Genomic DNA, 23,341 nt, shown 5'->3' on the forward strand with positions numbered 1-23,341 from the left:
ATCTAATGCCACAGCAGTCAAACTGCGTGGACTTGTTAATGCCTCAAGGGCTGATTCTGTTGTTAAAACAGTTATCCTTCTGCCTTGGGCTCTTTCTTTTGCTACAGCAGTTTGAACCGCTATTAGAATCTTTTCAGTAGAACTGAATTTTATTTCAGCTTGCGTGTACAAGTGAGATTTGTAAGCTATTGGTACCGTTTCTCCCTCATTAGAGGTCAGGTACGTGAATCCGCATCTTCTTGGGATGACTCGGATTACAAGGTTGCATACGTTTTCGCGAGTTTGCAATTTTGTTTTAGCTAACATGTCTGTTTGCAATGATCTTAAAATCTCTGTGTGTTTCTGAGTCCAATTAATTGGTTTGAAATCAGGTTTTATTAATTCATAGAGAGGTTTAACCCTCTCCGCATAATTTAGAATGTATGTTCTTCCGAAATTCAGGAAACCTAGGATTGATTGTAAGTTCTTCAGCGTTTTAGGTGCTTGGAGTACAGCGCACTTCTCTAAGAAGTTGTCTGCCAGGCTTTTGCCTTCACTTGATAATTCATATCCAAAAATAGGACAGTTAGATGGACAATTCGTGACTTTTTAAAGTTGAATTTGTAACCCTCGGCTGCAAACCCAAGTATTATGGTGTTCACTCTTTTCAAGTGAGTCTCCAGGTCATCGTCTGTGAGATAGAGGTCATCGACATAGGATAATGCCTCATCATCATATTTGTAGTAACTCTGTTACTCTTGCTGAGAATAATCCTGGGCTATTCTTGAATCCCAGTGGGAGTCGACAGAAGTTTTTTTGTGACCCCATTATTGAGAAAGCGGTCAAATACCTGCTTTCAGGTGCTATGTTTTGACAAAAGAATCCATTAGAGATGTCTAATGTCGTTTTATATTTTTTGCGCACAATGTTATTCATTAGTGCTGCACTGTGTGAATTTTGTACTGCAAATGTTTTGCAACAGGAGTTTAAGTGTCTGTAGTCCAAAACTAGACGATATGAATTGTCTGGCTTGGAGACAGGAAACAAAGGCCCCCTGGTATTCAAGTTGATCTAAGATCTCCCCGACTTGTTGCTTAGCCTCTCATTGAATTGGGTACTGCCTTTCTGCAGTGGGTTGACATTTCAACTGGATTTTGTGAGGAGGAGAGTCCTCATCCCATCCTACATGATTTTTATATAATGCAGGAGCTAGGGCCACTGCCCATTTTCTTGCATATATGGATTTTTTATGAATTGAAATATGATTTGAGAAGGCAGGCATAATCATTTCTTCGCCATGAGGGCACTCCCTGACAAACTCCGGTGGCCAGTCTTTCTCAGCTAAAAGGATGTCATAGCCTTTAGAAAGGTTATCCCAAAAGAGACCCCTTACTTTCCTAGTCTTATCTCCCTCTATACGCAATGTTATTTCGTATATTTTATGAGGTTTGCTAACTCTGGTATCTGCAGTTTCCACCTGAATGTATTCATTCGTGTCCACTGTTCTCCATAAGATTCATCAGGATCTTGCGAGCTATGGTCACTTCTGCTGCGCTGTCTAGCATTGTCTGGGCCTACTCTCCGTTTTTCAGTTGCGTCCTCAGTATCCTCGGCATGTTAGTTATTTTAATACTGGCTACCTTCTTTCTTGGAAATTGTAATTTTTTACTTTGATGAGCAGATTCCTTGTCTTTGGATTGGATGTGCTCTTCCGTGTGTTCTGACCGTCCTCTTCTTTCCGATTTCTGCGAGGAAGTCTGAAAAGATCGAGAGGGACGTGTATCAATATCTTGATATCTATCAGGTTTTTTCAAATTATCTCTATTTCTAAGGTTGTATCTTTTCTCAGAGGGTTCCCTCTGGGGAGACTGGTTTCCTCGGTCTGGAGATCTTTCTCTCCGTTGAGACCTTCCTCTGGACTGGAATCGTTTTTCTTTGGGAGTGGATTGTTTATTACCATCCCAACTCTTTTTTGGAGTGTTAAGATTATTTTTAATAAAGGTTTTTTCAGGATTTTCAGTTAGTTGGGGTTTTACTGGTTTCCCACCCAAACTATCTCTACCTAGTTCTTCATAGGATTTTTCTATGATTCTGGCAAGTTCAAATGGTTGTTTTGCTATATTTGTTTCTTTTAATTTCTGGCGGACCGCCACAGATGCTGCTTCTCCTTTTAATGTTGGTTAATAATATAGCCGAGACCTGCTTGAAGTCTTTCAGTAATTTCATACCCAGAGTTAAAGCAGGTTCTGGACCGTATTCATTTTGAATCTGTCTTAGCCCATCTGGTATAACCGCTATGGACGGAACACCATGTGTTTTTGTGTATATGGAAGCAAAGACTGTGCCCCAAGTGTCACAGTCCTCCACATGTGGTGCGATCCCCATTGGAAGACAGATAATAAGAATTCTGTGTTTTTCAGTAGGCGTTGTATCTGGAAATACTGCCTCTATTTGAGTGATTGTTTGTGCTAACCAGAATGGAATTTGTTCCTGTTTTGAGGGTATTTTACCAAGTCATGATTGTATGTTCTGTGGTGTTATTTTGTTTGTGTTCCCCTGATGAGGGGTCAGCTGTGGAATGTTAATCGCTGGTTGAACTGTTGAAGTCCGCATTACATATTGGACCAATTGTCTATGTATTTTAATTAGTATTTTTAGCTGAGCTTTTATCAATGTCTGGATGTGGTGTGTAGCTGGCTAGAACCGGCCACGTGGCTCCTGCTCTACCTAGTGGACCTAGCCTGGTGATGTGATTTTGATGTTTTAGGGCGCCTTTAAACCAGAGCAGGTGCTCTTGGTAATTTAATGGGATTTCCACATCCTCGAAAGGAGTGTATTCATCCGGAGGTTCCTCTATTTTGTAATAGTGGAATTCTTTTGTTGCAGCGTTTGCTGCTGGAAAGTGTATCCATGAATAGAATACCTCTGTCTGCCGATATTCATGGGCCTCTACCACGAATATTACTGTACCACCTTGTGATGTCAGTCCATTTTCTATAAGTTTAATAGTTATAGTTCTTCTTATGTTGACCGGAATGAGTATAACATTCGGGTCATTTTCTTGGAGACTTGTGTCATCCGCTAGGAGTTGAGCTGCTATTCTAGCTCTCTCTGTTTCGTCACTTTCCACCATTTTACGGACTGAAAGATTTTTGTTGGAGATCAAGTTTCAAGGAAACAAAGATTAGGTGCACAATATTTTGCAACACTGTATCCTTCAACGTTGACTAAACCAAAAACTATACATAGGAATCTCTTCCTACTAAGTTCCGGCGGATTTTTAACCTTTTACCCACTCCAGACGTCTATTGGAGTTTTTACGGGAAAAGGGTCTGTGTGAAAAAGCACGACTGAGTTACTCTACCGTCTTGCGTTAGTTTTATCGCCTTACCAAACGTTGGGCGCCATGTAGTGTAGTTCCTATATTCATTAAAAAAGGCTCTGCGCATTGGAATAATATAAACAGCAGTGTAGACGTAGGACTGAGGTCGACTAGGTCTCTACTGACTATATTAGACTAAATTAGTTTTGCCAGCTAGCTCTGAGGTCACTAGAAACTTTCTCGAATAAACAAGGAGGAGTTTAACTTCCCTGGATAGACAAGAAGGGATTAGCTTCTGACAACCATATAACATGACAACTTTGCTCCCTCAGAATAAGAGGGAATCTCTAGAGTAGTGTGAAAACAATAGACAGCTATTTCACTCAGTCAATCGTGCATACTGGTTTCACCAGAGTGCAGAGAATAGAGAGACGGGCGTTTTCAATAAAAGGTGTTATTTATTGAGCAGTCTTCTTCCTCATGCAAGAGAAATGAATTGCCACAATTGCAATACTTATGGTAAAGTAAAGTGCGTACAGTAAAAGGAGTATTCTAAAATAATACCGTAAAAGCATTGATATGGTTTCTTAGCCATATGATACTTTAAAATGGATAAAATATATACATACATAAAAACATTGACTAACGTACTCAACTGGTGCTTCTAAATACGCCTAACCCGGTGTACCTGACCTAAGCCTAATACGTGGGAAGGAGTAAGTAAGTAGCAGTTTAAGTTAAGTTGGTTTGGCCAAGAATCTGAATCAAGAATTCTCTTAAGGGTTTAGTCAGCTCCGTAACTGGGTAATAGAAAGCAGGAGGTCCGGTATCTCTCTCTCAGGACTCGATATCCCAGCAACCCGCGAGGGCGGCTGGAAACACCGGAGCTGGATTTTCTTGGCTGGAGAAAAAGACAGCGTCTTTCTCAGTGCGTCAAAAGGGAGGGGCGGCGTCCGCGGGCTCTCGCATCAGCTGGGCTCTCGGGCAAGTAGATAGCCGCTCTGCTCCAAACCACCATGTGTTTGCTTAAGGCAACATTGGTATATTTATACCTGAAAGGTGCCGGGTTTGACGTAAGGTGGGACATAAGACGTCAATAAAAGATGTCACTAAGAACTGGCCGTTCTTTCAGTGCTCGCAGGAGTTCTAGGACAAATCAAAACAGAAGCATGGGGATTTCCCAGGTTGCTGGAGGTTTGGTTTGTTTAAAGAACGCGTTGTACTCTTTAGGAGTCTGGGGAAGTAGCCTTGCTTAATTTGGACTGCATGGGCTATGACTAAATACGGATATGATTCTTATGCCTTTATAAGGATATTATTTATTATCGCCATACAAGGGCATAAATTAGGAATATCGAATTAGGGTCCTAGATCGAAATACAACAACAGATCTTCATGCTACAGCAGCCTGCTCTTTACGCTACAATGATGACCATGCATGTCGCTCCCGCTGCTCCTTCTGACTCCTTCCACCGTGAACCGAACTTTTCGTGCTGGACTTTTGAAGGTAACTATCAGCTAGACCAACCTGGTCCATTTATCTGGCCCACGCTCCATCACAGTCGGCCTCAACTTGTGATTTTCACCGTGTCTCAACAACCAGATAGCTGGGACTGGAGCTTTGTGGGTTTAGGCTCTCTACTTACCTGAAATCTTTAAAACTGCATATCTCCGGTTCTACTGAATGGATATTTTGGTCTCAAGTACGTTATCACATTTTACTCAACTTTTCTAAATTGGTGTGGGATTTGTCTTGCGTGGTGTTTCCACTTTATAACTGTTTGAAGTGCTGTACAAATACTTTATACCTTGCCTTTAAGATAAGCCTGACTGCTTTGTGTCAAGGTACCAGAGGGTTCAGCATAGGTTAATGTGGACTTTGCTTGTGTTTTACCCGCACAAGAATTGTAGTTGCTGCTTGAGTCAATCAATCAATCAGTATTTGTTAAGCACAACTCCTCACCCGCTAGGGTCCCAAGGCGCTGGGGTGTTGGAGGGGGGGAAGGTTTTAAGGTCTTGAGATCCTTCCTGAACTGGATGAGCGATGGGGATTGCCTGAGGTGGAGAGGCAGGGGATGGTGGTGAGGGCCAGTTCGTCTGAGCGGTCTGGTGGGTACATCGAATGTCAGGTATGCTGGCCCAGCATTGTGGAGGGATTTGTAAGCATGTGTGAGGATCTTGAATGGGACTTTTCTGTTGACTGTTTGCCAGTGAAGATCTCGCAGGTGTTTGGAGATGTGGCTTCAGCATTGAATGTTGAGGACCAGTCTGGCTGTGGTGTTTTGAACGTACTGCACTTTCCTTAGGAGTTTCTGGGTGATGCCTGTGTAGATGGCGTTGCCGTAGTCTAGTCTGCTGGATGAGTGCATGGTCTTTCTGGCCTCGGTGGGGATCCATTTGATGGTCTATCGGAGCAGGTGCAGGGTGTGGAACCATGATAAGGAGAAGGAGTTGATCTGGCGGTTCATCGTGAGGGTGAAGTCCACTATGATGCTGAGGTTTCGTCCGTGGGGGGGTCCTAAAGAGACGGCCACCAGGATTCTTCTTAACAGGTGGAGGTGTTGGGCCCAAGGGCGAGGACTTCGGTTTTGTCCGAGTTGAGCTTGAGGCAGCGGTCTCTCATCTAGTAGCAACAGCCTTATTCCCTTCATGGAAGTTGTTTTCTGGCGATTGTGGGTTTTTTGGTGAGGGAGAGGATCAGCTGGGTGTCACTGCCATAGGAGACGATGTTGAGTCCGTGATTCCTGACTATGGCCGACAGTAGGCCATGTAGACATTGAAGAGAGTGGGGGCTCAGGGAGGAGCCTTGGAGGACTCCGTAGCCGATCTCCGTGTGTTCAGAGTAGGGTTTCAACTATCCACCCCCCCTCAACAAGTAACCCAATTTCCAACACCCACCCAAAAAGGTAAACAATGAGGTGGTACATCACTGTTTAACTAAAGTATGGTTTTGCAATAAGTAAACCCTTATCCCCTCCTGCTTGGAAATACCAATAAATAGAAAACCTGGATGGTGCTCCAAACTATGTATTGGACCTCGATTTGGTGTTCACGAGGTGTCTCATATTTTGTTCTCACTCATGTGGGTGTTTTACATTTTCTCAAGCCCGATAGAGTTTTTCCAATGGTCAGGATATTCATTTTCCTATTCAATTAGAAATCTTTCTTTTGTATCATCATTCCATATGATAGATTTAATACTTTTATTCTCATAACTAATTTGGAATGGGTCCTCTCAGGATCTTTAATTTTTTTAATGTTTGAGTGGGGAGGTCCTGTGATCCTCACCCTTGCCCTCTTATTTTATAGTAGAATGGTTGAAGGTGCCAAAAGCAGACAAGATGGCTAAGTAAGAGCTGTGCCACTGCCACCATCTAGCACTTGTCGGACATTGTCTAAGGCTCCTTCCAGTACTGTTTCCATGCTGTGAGCAGGACAGAAGCCCAACTGTGTGGGATCCCAAACTTCAGTGCTTTCAGGGACCTTGGACTGTTGTAAATGAACTGATTTTCGTATGATCTGATCTTGGATTTAATCACCAGACTGGAGTTTCTTCAAGTCAGCATTAGGGTCTTTAACAGAGGTAAAATGTCTGCTTAAGACGGCAAGTTAATATTCCTGGGAGTCTAGTAGTGGCAGGTCCTTCAACAAACTCGTAAAATTCATTATGAATTTCAAGAGAATAGGACATTTATGCACACTGCAGGTGTACAATTAGAGTGCAGTTTTTTTGTTTACTTATTTGCTCAGAATTTTTTTTACTTTGTTTAGCAATTGTCCGCCAGCTTAAGAAAAAAGTGGATAAGAAGGAAGGTAAAGAAGTGAGACAGACAATATTTGCAAGTAATTGAATATAAACAAAGCACATTTTCACAAAAAGTTAAAATACTTAGACTAGAAGTATACATGTAACACACACATTAATGCAAACATAATACTGTATGTGAAGCAACATGAGGCTAACCATTATTTGGGAGCCACTATTCTCTTTGTGGGCATGAAACAAAAACATAAGTATTACATGCTCAATACTTAATAGAACATATTAACCTAAAAAACAAGAAATCCATAGCAATGTTTTACCTTTTTCTGTGAATTCTCGTCGACTACCAAGCTTCGTTAACAGTGGGAAGGCAACCCACAATGCAAAGATGTAGGCAGAGCACAAGTCATTGTAAACGAAAACAACTAGAATAAACCACCAGGCCACCAACGAGACATCGAAGAACAAGTCTCCCAGGTACTGCTCGCTTAAATTCTTAAAAAGAGAGCAAGAGATAAAATTACTTCCTTACTTTTTGCTGCATAAAATTGAGATTTCTTTGTTTAGCAGATCAGTTAACATTGAAAAACCAACATAACCATATACTTTCAAACATCAGAAATGTAGTTTAGTTGTTATCCACGTGCTTTAAACCCATCACATGGTGCCCAAGCAGAAGCCTTTGTTGTTCACGCCATGCAGAGGTGAACACAATTGAAGTAGATTCTTCCTGAAGCTGCACCACATGTGCAAGCTTCCTAAAGTTGTTATACTATTAAACCTCTAAAATAAATCACCAATTAAAGGTTTCTATAGACAGCAATTGCGACAAAATGCTTTTCACATGAATCAAGACCATTTCCTGTGCCCAATAATGAGTGAAAGGAATACAATTGTTGTCTCCAAGGTGCTGTTTGAAGTAGCTGTAACCTAGACCCTCAGGCAGCAGACATTAAAACAAAGCCATTGAGCTGGAAAAATAAGCAGGGGTTAGTGTAGATGGACTGTGAACCCCACTGGTTTGGCTCCCTAGCCTCAATGAAAATCTTTTCTGGAAGGCTTCTGCTCCCGATTGTGGCTGAATTCTTAAGTCGTTCTGGAAGTGGTAGTGTTTATTACATGAGGATGTCAGAAAAATAAATAAAAGATTTTCCCTTTTCCTGATTGTAGATGATAAAGCGGACTGCAGTATACAGCCCTTCTATCACTGTGTTTAATTAGCAGCTGGGGGGTATGATCAGGTTTAAAGCGCACCACACAGTAACAAATTTACAGGGGAACTAATCAATATGGATCATATTCCTTTCTTACTTAAACATGCATAGTTCTAACAAAATTCAGGGATATACGAGTGGTAAGACAAGAGGTAATGCTCAAATAATAGAGGTTAGGTTGATTTAAGCCAGTATATTTATTTATCACAAAACTGATATTAAACATTTTATTAACATTTCATGAAAACAAAATATCATCCATTTTTTACAAAGGCATAGTCATAAAACATTTTCTATTAAAAATTATGCTTAAAAACAATCTATACAAAATATGTAAACAGAAAAACTTTGTTACTAAGCATTCTATTCAACAGACCTCTTTATTCCAACTGTAACTATTCCAGTTAGTATTACCTCTGTCTTCTAAACATATCTGTTTATACTTTACATGTCATTTCATTCAACAATAAGAATATTCAACTGCAAGGGGGGGATCATCTATACAAATCTATGAACAAAAATATCTATTTTAACTTCTACCATTTGTTGCCCCGTGGGGTCTCATTTCTTGATCAACTTTAGTATACAGGTTTCGCATGCTAAACCATAAGAATCTCATTTTAGCTTTATATATAACTATTTTGAATTGTTACAAGCACAGTTTGTTAACTGGGGAGTGTTCCACAGTCTCACATAATAAAGTTAGGTGCCCTTTGGCACAGAGCTCTTAATTAACTATGGACTCGTTTAAAACGTTTAGTTTCTCTGAGGACCATTTTAATAAAGTAATTAATGGTTCAACCAGGAGCACCAATACAATAGTAATATCAGAAAGCGATGAAGAAAAATGGAAGGAACTATGGAACCTAAAAAAGAAAGTAATTAGAACAGAGCTTCATGCAGAGTTTTTGGTAGAATACTATAAAAAGGGTATTATACCTAAAGGCCTGCAAGTCAGGAACGAACCTAGTTTGTTCACAAAAGATCGGAAATTCATAGAAACATGGACCTTCATAGCTAATAGGTGTAGTCGAGACTGGTTGTTACTAATAATTGAGACCGCAACCGAAACCTTAATTATAGAAAATAGAGAGCTTGACGAGATGGAAAAAAAATTAAACGAAAGTACGTCACTTGAAGATGCCAAAAAGAAACTAGATGAAATTCAGGAAGACCTTAAGGGATATAAAGATTTTTTAATCTGTGCTGCTGTTTTGGGGGAGACTGTGTTCGGCCGGGCTTTGCTCCGCTGAGAACACGCCAGCATCCTTCCCTCTGATCTCTCCACCGGCCGGGCTTAGCTCCGCCGGCCCGGAACTACACTTCCCAGCAGCCCTGTAGTCCAGCTCCAGGCGACGCTGCCGCCACGTTAATCAAGCCGCGCCAGGAGGCGCATAAAGGTCTGTGTGCCCGGAGGACCCCGTGCTGCTGTTTTGGGGGAGACTTTGTTCGGCCGGGCTTTGCTCTGCTGAGAACACGCCAGCATCCCTCCCTCTGATCCCTCCGCCGGCCCAGAACTACACTTCCCAGCAGCCCTGTAGTCCAGCTCCAGGCGACGCTGCCGCCACGTTAATCAAGCCGCGCCAGGAGGCGCATAAAGGTCTGTGTGGCCCCTCGTCCCGCGAGGACGCGCGCGGGAGAAGCCTGGGACAAGGGCGGGCCCTCAGAGGCCGAGCCGGGTTTATCCCCCTAACATTGCCATTCACGTTCTTTTTAAGGTACGTCATTACTGCACTCAACTCCCTATACTGGTTTGTTTTGCTGGACAGTTACACACTCGGCCTATCATACGAGGGAATTTAGGTTGACTTATGATCAACACCGCACGGCATACTGCTTATGTTATCCTCCGATCTTGCAGAGTCGCAGTTTTAGCTGTCAAAACATTTTAGTGACTATAACTAAACTATATACTGCACCGTATTTTGAGCTTCAAACTGCGCCTAGATTGGTACTGTGTTTGTTTCAATTGCCCACTTTCTGTTATTCTTGCCTTTTGCAATACCTTCCTTTTTAAGGAAAACGTTTGCCATTATTGTCACCTTGTGGGGAAAGTGGGAGGATTCAAACCCATTATATTAGCATCTGCTCTTACTGGGTTTGAGTTACACTCTTTTTGGGACAACATACACACTTCTTACCCAATACAATGTCTACTAGGAGCAGCGGAAGTAAAACAGCATCCAGGGGGGCTTCAGTGGTAGGTCCAATAGACAACTTTATAATAAGGGCAAACGATGCGATAGATCAAGGTATCTTACTCCTGGAGCGTAGGGTCTCGCAAGATTTAGCCCATGCCAAACGATCTTCCCTCGGATGCATTGCTTTGGCAAAAACTCCAGTTAATGCTAGAAATATCGACGCGGGATCTATAATTGAAACTTGTGCTGACATTCATACCATACCAAACGAGGTTAACTTATCAGCATCAAATCCCCTAACCGATTCAGATTCAGAATCTCGCATCGAACTGGAAAGAACCCCGGATCTGCTCATTAACCTTACCCCAGATGTAGCAGTGGAAGTTACCACAAGGCAGCTAAGAGGCAGGCGGGAGGGGGCAATTCAGAAACACACCAAACACACTAAACACACAACACAGCCTAGCATCCCTAAGGCTAGAAAACCTATTATGCAAAAGCGAAAGCCCAGGAACGCCACTGACTTGCATCCAAATGTAGAGGGGACAAATGTGCCCGTAGTGATACTAACTGAAGAGTCTCAAGGGATTTTGTTGGATACAGGGGACAAACTTGACGTAAATGCTGTAAAAGATCAACTGCTGGAAAGAATGGGTTCCCTTCTCAGTATCTATTTGTCCCCGATAGAATCCAGACTTGCACGAATTGAAAAGCAGCTAGCCGAACTAAGTGCCTCTATTAAAAACACTTCAAGCGCTGGGGTGCAAACTAATGTGGGATCAAAGACGAGTTCCTCTAAATCTACATGCCCCAAACCCAAGAACCCCTCAGTCCCAATTCTAACTACTAACCCCAAACCTCCACAAGTTCCCTGTAAAGGAACCACCGCAAACCAACCGCCAGCAGACATCACTGTCATTCAAAATGCTAACCCACATACGATCAAGACAGCTACCCAATCAGGGAAGGGGCAAAATACCACCCAGAGTAAGGGAATTCCATCTAATTTAATTGATAAATCTGGTTTAAATCCCCAAAGGGCTCACCCAGTCCATAATGAGGCATCTAACACAAGGCAGATACCTCCACGCATTATTTGCCGCCTGAATGCGGGGCGTATGTGTTGGTCCTGGTCAATGTCCCGAAACTCAGGAATGACCAGGACGAAACCCCTATATCCCTTAAGAACAAGACCCTACATTGGTTAATTGCTAATTGCAACTTCCCAATGGAAGGGGCAAGGGAGATTGTCCATACCCAGAGAGTGGGATGGGTAGGCCCACTTCGGAAAAAGTGTGAGGGGGATTGTATAATTGTAAAAACCCCCAATGGGCCGAAAAAACTTTGGCCAGTGCACCCCCACCCTCTACATGGGACTTTAACAGCACCCTTCTCCCACTAGGCTATTTTTATAGACATCTGATCTCCCCAAAGTTGAACGTGGTGAATAACCCCGTTGCACCCTCTCACGACTCACATTTTTTTTACTAATATTAAGTCTTCATTTTTTCACCAGAACCAACAATCTAAATCACCTGAATGGCCCAGCCCAGTGGCATCAAGTCCCAATTCAAGCATATTCGACACACCATCCTTATTCTCCCACAATGCCCCAGTATGATCATAACAAGCATTTGCAATGCAATAGGTCTCGCAGTAGCAAAGTTTAAAGTTGTTGGTATTGTAAATGGCATTGTTTTTTATCTTTTTTGTTTTAAAAGCAATAAATATAAACAAGGTTATTTATAATGTTAGTATGTGATAGTGGGGCAAATGTGTTATAGGAAATACAGTCTATGCACGTGGGATAAGACGCTATCAACTACTGCTACTCCTTATAGCAATGGATTCATATGATGTTTTGCCAAGTGTGTTTTCTGTTGCAGAACATACCATGATTGCCAATCGATGCTTTGTGGTGAATACTTCATTTCCCCTAACTTTAAAGAATCTGTTGGTGAGAGTTGCATGCTTTCCAACATATACACTGTTACGAATGGGGAGCGACGTTCATATTAGTTTTTAGTCACTGTGATTTTTAGGAGCCATTGCTCTGTTTTCCTGTCTTGGGGGTAATGTCATCCAAAACAAGACGTTGATTTTTTTTAAAATGAGACCTTAATTCACTTTCCCAGTCTGGCGTCAAATTTTGTGTCATAAACTACCTACCCACTTCTTCACATGTCGCATTAAAGAATCACAGGGAATGGCAGGAAATAAAATTACGGCCCACTGTGGTATCAGTTCACATTTAAAGGAGGAAATGAACATGCGTGTGTTTAGTGTTCTGTGCGAAAGGCAGTCCACAGAGGACGATATCCGTGTACTGTTAAAACGTCAGAGGCAAAGGGTACATACTACATCTATAGCACTAACGTTTAGTATACCACCCTATATTGGCCGTTCAAGTAGCCTGTAAAGATACTCAGACACTGAATGTTGAAGGCTGCATTGCATTGCATTGCAGCCCGGTTAGTTCATGGGTCAGCTGAATAAGTCTCTTACTGTTACTGTTTACAGACAGCCAGTGGCAGACCATTTGCTCTGCATTCCTGTATCGAGCTTTATGGCGAGGGCATCATAAACTACCAGACACTGCAAAAAAACAGCGAGGTGCCGAAAAACTAAAACAAGAAAATCCATAAAATAAAAAAATATTTTAATATTATTTTTATATTATTTAAAGGTTGTACCAAATGCACTATATGCATAACTTCACACACACACACACACTTATAAATACGCGCACGCCTGTACACAGTCTCTCACATACATTCACACCTGCACACAGACATTTGTAAACACACACACACACACACACACAAGAACATGCCTGCCTGCACACAGGACTCACCATGCGCCCGATGCCAATAGCAGCGCTGCATGACTTTGTCAGGGCACTGAAGTGCTAGATACATAATTCGTGGGAGACATCTAATAATTGCGCAACGAAGACAGCGCTTTGGGCCAAGCAGAGGGCAGGGATGCGCTACACAAAAGGCAATGCAATTATGTTTACACACGGTCGGCGCTTCACCAGCGTGAAGATATTGTATTGTATACTGTGTTCTAGCCACGGGAGCAGCGACAGGGGGGCACGGTGCCGAGGAGAGGGCCCCAACGAGTGGCTTTCACTGACAGGTGGCACCGTCACCTCTTCTCCCTACCAGAGAGCCCCAGAGGTGGATGGGCACGGAGATCACCGCTCCATTCACCCCTTGAACAGACACTGGCTTTGTACCCAGTGGCAGGAAGGGGGGGGTGCACAAGAGGTCAGGGGCACACAGAGTCATATGGGGGCAGGGTCATACGGGGTCAGGGGTACACGGGGTCAGGGGTACACGGGGGCAGGGGCACACAGAGCAGGGGCACACACCTTATCTAGAGATGAGAACTTGAGCCAGAAACGTATCTTGGACCTAGTGGGAGCCCCCGTGCCCTGGCACGATGACCTGGGCACGGCGGAGAAGCACTACTGCTAAGCTGGCAAGGATCCTTCACCATGGCAGCAATCGACTCCACAAACATGAGAAGCAGGTCAGGCCCCAAGGACAGGGCCACGATCAGGGCCCCCGAAATATATCCACGAGTTGCGAAGACATGACAATCGCGAGCATGAAATGCAGGGCAGCCCCGCACAGGAGAGGGCAGGGCCCCCACCGGAGCGGCCCGGGGCGCAGGCGCCAACCAGGGTCAGAGCCCACGCAGGACAGACCCAGAGGCACAGGGGCAGAGCACTGGGCAGGCAGGGGCTCAGCTTGTTCTCTGCACTGCCTTGACCCAGCACAGCCTGCACCCGGACAGCACTGACCCCGGACAGCCTGTCCGACAGGGACCCAGCACAGCCTGTCACCCGTCCGACAGGGACCCTGCACTTCCTGTGATCGCTGACTGACCGGGACCCAGCGCTCCCTGGACCCAACATAGCCCGGCCCCGCCCCGCCCGCCCGGCTTTGCTACTTCCTCTAAGTGCCCAGTCTGATTTACAGCAAATGATGGCCCTGGGTAAGTCAGGGAAATTACTGGCAGTCTATACAAATAATGGAACTGAATTATTCCGAGTTTAAAAATAAAACGGATGCTTCGAGAATTAGAATTTAAAATGCATGTAAGCTGTTTCTTAAAAGACAAGCTGCCCCAATGCTCCTTAGTCCAGACTTGCGGCGCCCTTTGTTCTGCTGTTCGAGCAGCGGGACCCCCACAGCTCTAGCAGGGCCCCTCAATCCTGACTTACAGAGTCCTCGGTCTTTCATGTATTGAATGCATTTGAAATAAGCAAACAACCAAAGAGAACAAGCTGAGGCGCCCTTTTGTTCCTCCTAAGATCGGCCAGGCTAGCCATCTATCATAATTAAAATACATCGTTCCTGTAGTTTGTAATGGTTTCCAACATAAGTTTATTTTTTGGACAGTCGTAATATATTAGATTTCCCGTGTTTTGTATTGTACCTGTCAATATTTTCATTGTACTAAAGTCGCTGTTATGTGTAAAGTCGCCAGTGTCACCGTCCCCAAGTCCGATTTATGTCGTATTCAAAATTATAACATGGCCGCACCCAGTCACACGAGAACAGCGGCTTCCGCTGACCGGGACGCGCTTGCGCAACCTATCGTTTCCTGTATCTGTGACGTCGGCTATGTGGACGGATCTCCTGCACCGTTTCGCTTTCACAATAGGTCGGTAACCTGCGCTGGCCAAAAACACCGGTTGCCCCCTCCTCCCCGCCTGGCAGAGACAAGACACACTGCCGACTGATAAAACCGGCTCGGGGAGGAGTGCTGTAGGCAGCTACCATCACTGTCCATCCGTGAGGTTTCCCGTCTGTGTCCCTTTTCTCCCAGACCGGACTACGGTATTCTCCGATTCCCCTAGTTGATTTACTGTTCGCTGCGGTATGCTGCTGACGGTGTTCTGCCTGCGCCGGGACCGCTCGGAACTCACCTTCTCACTGGACGTGGATCCGGACTTCGAGCACCGGAGCAGGCAGGAGCCTACCCTGCGCCCCGGTGCCGAAGGAGGGAAGAAGAGTCCTGCTGCCGGGCCCTGCAGCTGCCGATGAGAGGACAGCCGCCGCACCAAGGAAGCCGGTGAGTGGGGCTTCGCCTTGTTGCTGAGCTGCGAGGGCGGAGGGCATGTGTGTGCGCGTGTGCGGCGGCGGGGACTGTGTATGTGTGTGAGCATGCGTGTGTGTATGTGTCTTGGAGTCTGTGTGTGTGTGTGACTGTGGGGGGGGGGAGGGGGTGTGTGTGAGCGAGTGTCTGTCTGTCTGTGTATATGCGCGCGCATGTGCACGGCGCGGGACGAACGTGAGCGTTCGCGCACACCAATCTGGTAGAAACGCTCGTAACACCCTTTTGTCCCTCATTCCCCCGAGACGGGCAACTAAAAGGCTCCAGCTGGACGCATCCTTCGGATGCAGTACCAGCGAGCCCTAAAAATGACCATTGGCGGCAACCTCATGTGGAACTATGCAATTTTTATAATCTCCCCACTAATAACAGATTTAATGCACTATCTGGGCTAGATTATAATGATTGACTGAATTGTGACCAGAGGGCAGGGGATAACATTCGCACAATAAATATAGGAGACGCATTTAAAGAAAAAAATCTAGTAACTACTCTTGGAATACATCCTGTAACTACTTCGGGTCAATACCCCTTAGATGAAAACGATAAACCACCAACAATCCCCATTAAATCTATCCTATTGGACAATCTACAGGCCCAAACGACTCCACCTAATTCCGAACTATTTGACTGTAAGCTACATCTCACATTTTGGAATAAAGCAGGCTTGTTTGCAAAACACACCAATAACAACTTGTTAAACCAATTAAACCAGAGCAATATAGTTTGCTTCCAGGAAACTTGGGCCAGTGAGCCGATACACATACCTGGATATAAGACGTACTTCTCCGAAGCGAAGAGATCAACCTCCGGTAGAAGTAAAGGCGGTCTAATTACGTACATCGCGATTACTCTGCAATGTGAGGCTATTTCCCCCCTGAAGTTAGAAGAGAATTACCAACTAATAATATTACAAAGAACCAAACAAGTGGTCTACGTAATAGTAAACTTCTATAATAATCTGAACTCAAACGATTTAACTAACTTAATAAGTGAGAATTCCCTTCTTCTGCAAAATCTTCGGACAAAGTATATAAAGAAATCATTTACTTTAATTTGGGGTGGAGACTTCAACCTGCATTTATGCAGAAATAACAACACTAATAACTGTGGGATTAATGACGAAGATGAAAATAATATAACCCACTTTTTACATACAACAGAAGGTGATAAAATGAATGAGATCATGATGGAGCTAGAGCTGGGTTTTGCAAATGAGTTAAAGATTCTGCCAGCCACATTTGTTCCAACATTCCATGGCAGGGGCCAAGAGAGCCTGATAGACTATGTCTTGGTGTCTATATGTAAAGCGTCAAACATCGAAATCTTTGAAGTGATAAAAAACCCACTTAGTGATCACTTCCCTATTACAATTGCTTTATCTGAACCAAAATTCTTTGACGATCATGAAAAAATGAACTTATTAGACCAGCAGGAGCTAGAAATAGACCGCCTAAATGGCTTTACATTAAAATGGGGAAAAATTGATCAAGGACTAACTACTATAAAAATAGTTAGACAAAGCCAACAAGCTATAGCAAAATGTCTCGACTCTCTGACATCTCCAAAACAGGTTCTGGCTAGCTACGATATTATTTTAGAAAATAGAAGGAAAGAACTTACTAGAACACAGAAACAAAACAGACCAAAAAAAAAGGGCTGGTTTAGCCCAGCGTGTACTAAAGCATACTCACAGTTAAAGGAGGCACTGACTAGAGAGAAGAGAGACAGAGGGGAGGTTGTTAGACTAAGAAAAGCATATGCGCCAGCCTTAAAAACAAGGAAGAAGGAAGTAAAAGCTGACCTATGGAATCAACTCTGCAAAAGTACCGAATTAAAGGATAGCGCAGCCTTCTGGCAAATAGTTAGATCCCCTTTTTGTCAGAAAGGATAGATTCACCTTCCCTAGACGTCGCTATTGATGCCAGGGAATGGGTGAATCACTTTTCCAAAGTCTTTAGTAATGAGATTGTCCAGGGAATTGAATTTGTAGATCCCCTGTCCCAGGTCAACTACCCCATAGCTTTACAATTCTCGCATGACGAGGTAGTAAAAGCAATAAAAGATTCGAAATTAGGTAAAGCTCCAGGACCAGATGGGGTCCCAGTGGACCTCTTTAAATATAATCTAGATCTGTGGTCCCCAATACTGACTAATGTGCTAAATGCCACTAAAGAGGAGGGTTTAATGGAATCATGGTCAACGTCGATATTGGTCCCTATATTTAAAAAAGGGGACCGAAACAGTCCATCCTGTTATCGACCTATTTCACTCCTGGATTCGCTCGGAAAGATGGCTGGTCGTATCCTTCTCGACCGTCTCCAGGAGTGGACAAACAACCAGAACATCATCTCTGAGATACAATATGGTTTCAGAGAGGGGTTGGGCACAGTGGATCAGGCATTGAATCTGACCTTGCTGGCAGGAAAATATATACAGGCCAAGGGGACCGCATTATATATGGTGTACGTGGATTTAACCGCAGCATTCAACTGTGTCCTACACTCAAAGCTGTAGAAAATCATCCTTCAAATGGAAGTAGACCCCCCAGTTGTGGACTTTCTACGTGAACTATATACAGGAGCAACTGGAAGAGTGAGATTTGGGATCAAGGGGCAATTAACGGACAGTTTTAAAGTGGAAAAGGGGGTCAGACAGGGGTGCGTGCTGGCCCCCTTTCTATTTACCCTGTACACGAATGGGCTCGAGGCTGCCATGCTCGAGGGCAGTAAAGACCTTCCTGCAATCGGTGGTCGGCAGATACCAGCCTTGTTATATGCCGACGATGCAGTTATTCTCGCCAGAACCCCAGTCGAGTTACGAGTCTTGGATAAATATTGCGCCTTCATGGCAAGCCTGAATCTTAAAATAAATGTATAAAAAACATACTCAATGCATGCTGGGGAAAAACCTAGAAAAGTTAAGAATATCTATGTGAATGGTGTGGCATTAGATAGAACTACAACCTCTTCATATCTGGGGATTGTAATCGATGAAAAATTTAAGTGGAGAGAAGCAATTAATGCAAGAAAACTGGCCTTTTTAAGCGCCACCACAGCACTAAAATCGTTTGCACAAAAATTGGGTAAGAGACCACCAGCGGAATTGTTGAAAATCTACAACGCAAAATGTGTTAGCACTGCCATATATGGGGGAGGGGTCTGGGGAATTGTAAACACAGATGCTCTGCAGAAAATTGAAAATTCCTTTCTAAGGTATTTACTTGCAGTCCCGAAGAGCTCCACCACATACGGGTGCCATCTTGAGCTGGGGGTAGACTATATATCTGATATTATAAAAACTCAACCAGTTATGTTATGGCGACGCATATGGGTAACGGAGCAATACCATCTAACAATATCAATTGTACAGGACATTCTGCAACTTGATAACATGGGGAAGATAAAATGGTTGACATATGTCAAGGCTTTTTTGAAAGATCTAGGCCACGAAAAATTCTTCCTAGAACCGTCAACAATAGCAGAAATCTCAAAATCAGACCTGAAGAAAACCTGCCTGTCACATCTGGGGCAGCTGCGTTTGCTAAAAGAGATAAGGAAATCTTCAGTCCAGCAGGGTCTTTTAGCTCAGACTGTATTTTCTATGGAACCATATTTAATATATAGATTAAATCAATATGAAAAATCTTTGTTGACTCGTTTTAGATTTAATACGTTTCATCGAATTGTATCTTTCCCCTCTCAAAATGACTGGTCATCAAACTCATCGCCTTGCCCCTGTGATTCTATTTCGGCACAATCCACCATACATGTACTCTTTTTCTGCAAGTTCTACAGTACACCACGCAGACGATGGATAGTGCCTTTACTGAGAACCCTGGGGATGCGCCAATGTCGTCCAGCTTATCTGGCGCTTCAGTATCTTGAAGATGAAAGTGTAGCAAAAATGATAGTGTGTTTTCTTAAATTTTGTATTCTCCATCGTACCAACCTCTGATAAAACAAACTATGTATTTCTAATCGTAGGGTGCTGATTGATCCAAACTGAAAGAGATAGTATACCAAGAACACAAATAGATAAAAAATGAATACTTTAATGGCATACTATGTTCTGGTAATCTTTGTATGAATTACGAATTATATGTAAATTTTGTTTTAATTGTACAGTAAAATGACAAACCGATTTTAACCGTTTTAAAAAAAAAAGAAATTGTATAAATAATGTATATATGAACTTTTATGGTATTTCTACAAATATGAAAAACCGAATAAAGTTCGTTTTGATTTTTGATAATCAACAAAAAAAGTAACAAACTTAGAAAAGATATTGAAAGATATAACCCTGAAATAACTTTCCCCTATTTACAAAAAGACTATTATGAAAAGAAAAGGGAAGATCCAATTCAAAGAAGAACTTGGCAAAATAATAGACGAAATGGTCCTAGGAAAGGAGTTACCTTCTCAGACTCTTCTTACACCAGTAGCGAGTCAGAGAATGAAGGAGCACAGGAACACCAAACTTCTAGAGAGAAAGAAGTGACCAATAATACAAATAGGGACAGTCTGTCTTTTTTAGAGAGACGCAAACAGAATCAAAGCTCGACAGGAAGGGGGAGAGGACGAGGGAGAGGTCCCTTTACCCAGAACCAAGGGCAACAACGTCCTTACATGAAAACACGGTCACAAAAGAATTGGGATTAGCCACAAAAGATATAGTTATAAACTTATCCAGTAGAGTCCTTAACATAGATGAAACCAAATTACTAGAAAAAGGTTTGGGATTTGCCATATCCGAACCCCCGGACAAATTTAATCTAGAGAGACATTAGAGCATTATTCAGGAAAATAAGATTTAAAAAATTCTTTGAGGGGAAAGAAACGTAAAACAGAAAATAAATCAGGCCTGAAACCCAAATCCACATGGACCCCCACAGCTTCCATGGTAGGCAAAGAAGTAGAGTTATTTGAAAAAGTTGTGGAAAAAGGCCTAGAAGACATCTTTTCCACAATTAAATGGATCAATCACAATTTGACTTACCAAGAAAAAATGGCTTTAAAAACTCTAGAACAGTGCAAGGAAATTACCATCAAGCCGGGCGACAAAGGTGGCAGCATTGTCGTCATGGATACAATAGATTAGGAGACTAAAATGAAAAATCTTTTGAATAATGTTACACATTATTCAGCAAGCAATAGAGAGGAATGGTTGGAACTGGACATACGGATTATTAGACTTTTGAATTATGCCCTGGAGGATGAGGTTATCTCGCAGGAAGAATACAACTACCTGCGCAATGACACTCCAACAATACCAGCCATATACGGGCTGCCAAAAGTACATAAAAGTATAACAAACCCCCCTATGCGGCCCATAGTGTCTAGTTTAAAACCGCTAACTGAACCGTTAAGCCAATTTGTAGGTAAGTTCATCCAACCCTTGGTGATGGCACAAAAAGCCTATATAAAAGACACAACGCACATGATAGAGAAAATTGAAAATACACCTTATAATACGGAAAAAGAGTGGCTAGTGACCTTAGATATAGAGGCATTATACACAAACATTTCGCAAGATGCTACCATAGCCATGATTAAAAATCTCTTAAAAGACCACCAAGATGAATTAACTGAACATTCAAGATTCATAGTCAATTGTGTAGAAATAATTCAGAAAAATAAAAAAAATGTTATTCAAAGAGGACTACTTCAAACAAACGAAGGGCACGAGCATGGGTGCTACTTGCGCCCCAAGTCTAGCATGCCTTTACGTGGCAGCATTTGAGGAGGTACACATCTTCAATGAAGCGGCCCCTTTCTTCGAAAATGTGGATAGGTGGTCCCGCTTCATTGACAATGTGTTCTTCATCTGGAAAGGAAATGAGGAGGATTTAAAAGTTTTTATTGAATGGATAAACCTGGGGGATGACAATCTTAAATTTACATCCTCATACAGTAATAAAAGCTGCAATTTTCTGGATATAAAAATAAAAGATGTGCAAGGTAAACTAAAAGTGGAGCTCTATCGAAAACCCACAGATCGCAACACTATGTTGCATTACAAAAGTAACCATCCGGCTAGCCAACGTAACAATATACCCTTTGGTCAATTTCTTAGAGTCAAGCGGAATTGTACGGATAAAAAGTAATTCGAGAAACATGCAGAAGTCCTAAAAAACAACTTTATCGAAAGAGGTTATCTGAAAAAGATGATCAAGAAGGCTTACAAAAGAGCAAAATATTACAATAGGGAGAGTGTTTGAACCCAAACAAAGACAGAAGATGAAGACAAAAAAATAGTGTGTGTAACTAATTTCACAAACATAACCAACAAGGTGAAAAATTTGATAAATAGGAATTGGAAGCTATTGGATAATGGAAAAACCAGCCCAATTCCAAAACCTATTTATGCGTTTAGACGCAATAGAACAATTAGAAACTGTCTAGTACAGACCTACCCAGATGGGGAATCTAAAAAGATAGGAACTTTAGATGGGAAAAACATTGTGGGGAACTTTCCCTGCGGGACCTGTAAAAACTGCAACATGATGATAAAAGGACCCATGATCACATATAAGGGAATTAATCACAAACAACAAAAATTAGTCAATTGTAGAACAAAAAACGTAATATAGATGATCCAATGCCCATGTGAAAAAGCATGCGTTGGGGAGACCGAGAGAAAGGCTCAACGAACATAGATCAGCGATCAGAACAAAGCGAGCAAATGAACCATTAGTGGAACATTGGATGGGTGAAATCCACAAAGAAGATGAAATTAGGTGGTGTGTACTAGAGGCAGTAAACTTAAACAAAAGAGGAGGTGATCTAAATACAAAACGGAAAAAAGGGAGCAGTTTTAAATGTCTAAATTTGAGACTTTTAAAAATGGTTTAAACAGGGAGGAATGGGAGAGAATCCTCTGAATACATGCTCCATTTTGTTCTATATACCTACCCATATCTGTAAAAACCTGTCAAAAACCGGGTAAAAACTTGATATTAGTTAATAACAGAGTGACATATATATATATATATATATATATATATATTATATATATATATATATATATACTGTATGTCTTTCACCCTGATCAGTGTAACTAAAAAGTAATCATCATTCTCTTTACAATCAATGACAGCAGATAAGGAATTATAACATCAACTTAAGCTAGCTTACATTGGATCTCTGCGAAAAATTAGATCAACTTGATTAATAACACTCAGTATAATCTCGATAATCTGCAAACCATGGTATTTATAGACATAAACCAAATATCAATATCCATTCCGGAACAACTAATTTAGAATTAACCGTATATATAGAAAATACAGACACTCTAAGATGGCGGGGTATAGAATTTGACTTTGACAATCGAGTTTATCTCAGTGCGGTAAATTAGAATCTACCCGTAGGCCCCAAAACACTACCGCAGGCTCCTTTATATACAAAATAGAGCGCGGATGTTCGACGGACATGATAAGTAGTCATTGAATATACCGCAAAATAGGCAACCCATCCCACTTCAAGATGGCAGAACCAGGCAACATAATATAAATCTAACCCATTCCAAGATGGCACAACCAGGCATAAAAAGATCGCGTATGAGTAGAACCCAACGAGACATTTAAACAGCCATCAAAGTACATAGGAACAGCGGAATAGGCAAAAACAGCAATTCTCCTGAGTAAAATTGATTAGTAAATTAATAAACAAACAATTCTAGTTAAATGAATATTTAAAAGACGTGAAGCTAGAACCTCCGTGATGGTATCAACAATGTATTTTTGATCCTGTCTGATCGTTTACTGTAAGAGCGAAGAAAAGTGGAATCT

The 23,341-nt window shown here is 42.3% G+C and overlaps 1 protein-coding gene across 2 annotated transcripts in view; it reads right to left on the reverse strand.

Annotated features, from left to right (window-relative positions):
* Positions 1–23,341, reverse strand: part of ERMP1 (endoplasmic reticulum metallopeptidase 1) — a 689,629-nt gene that overhangs the window by 165,125 nt on the left and 501,163 nt on the right. For both annotated transcript variants that reach the window (XM_078675921.1, XM_078675920.1), the window contains one exon: positions 7,385–7,559. In XM_078675921.1, coding sequence (XP_078532047.1) covers positions 7,385–7,559 — 175 coding nt within the window. The remainder of the gene's footprint in view (positions 1–7,384; positions 7,560–23,341) is intronic.

The sequence above is a fragment of the Lissotriton helveticus genome, chromosome 2_1 (assembly GCF_964261635.1).
Source record: "Lissotriton helveticus chromosome 2_1, aLisHel1.1, whole genome shotgun sequence".
Lineage (NCBI taxonomy): Eukaryota > Metazoa > Chordata > Amphibia > Caudata > Salamandridae > Lissotriton > Lissotriton helveticus.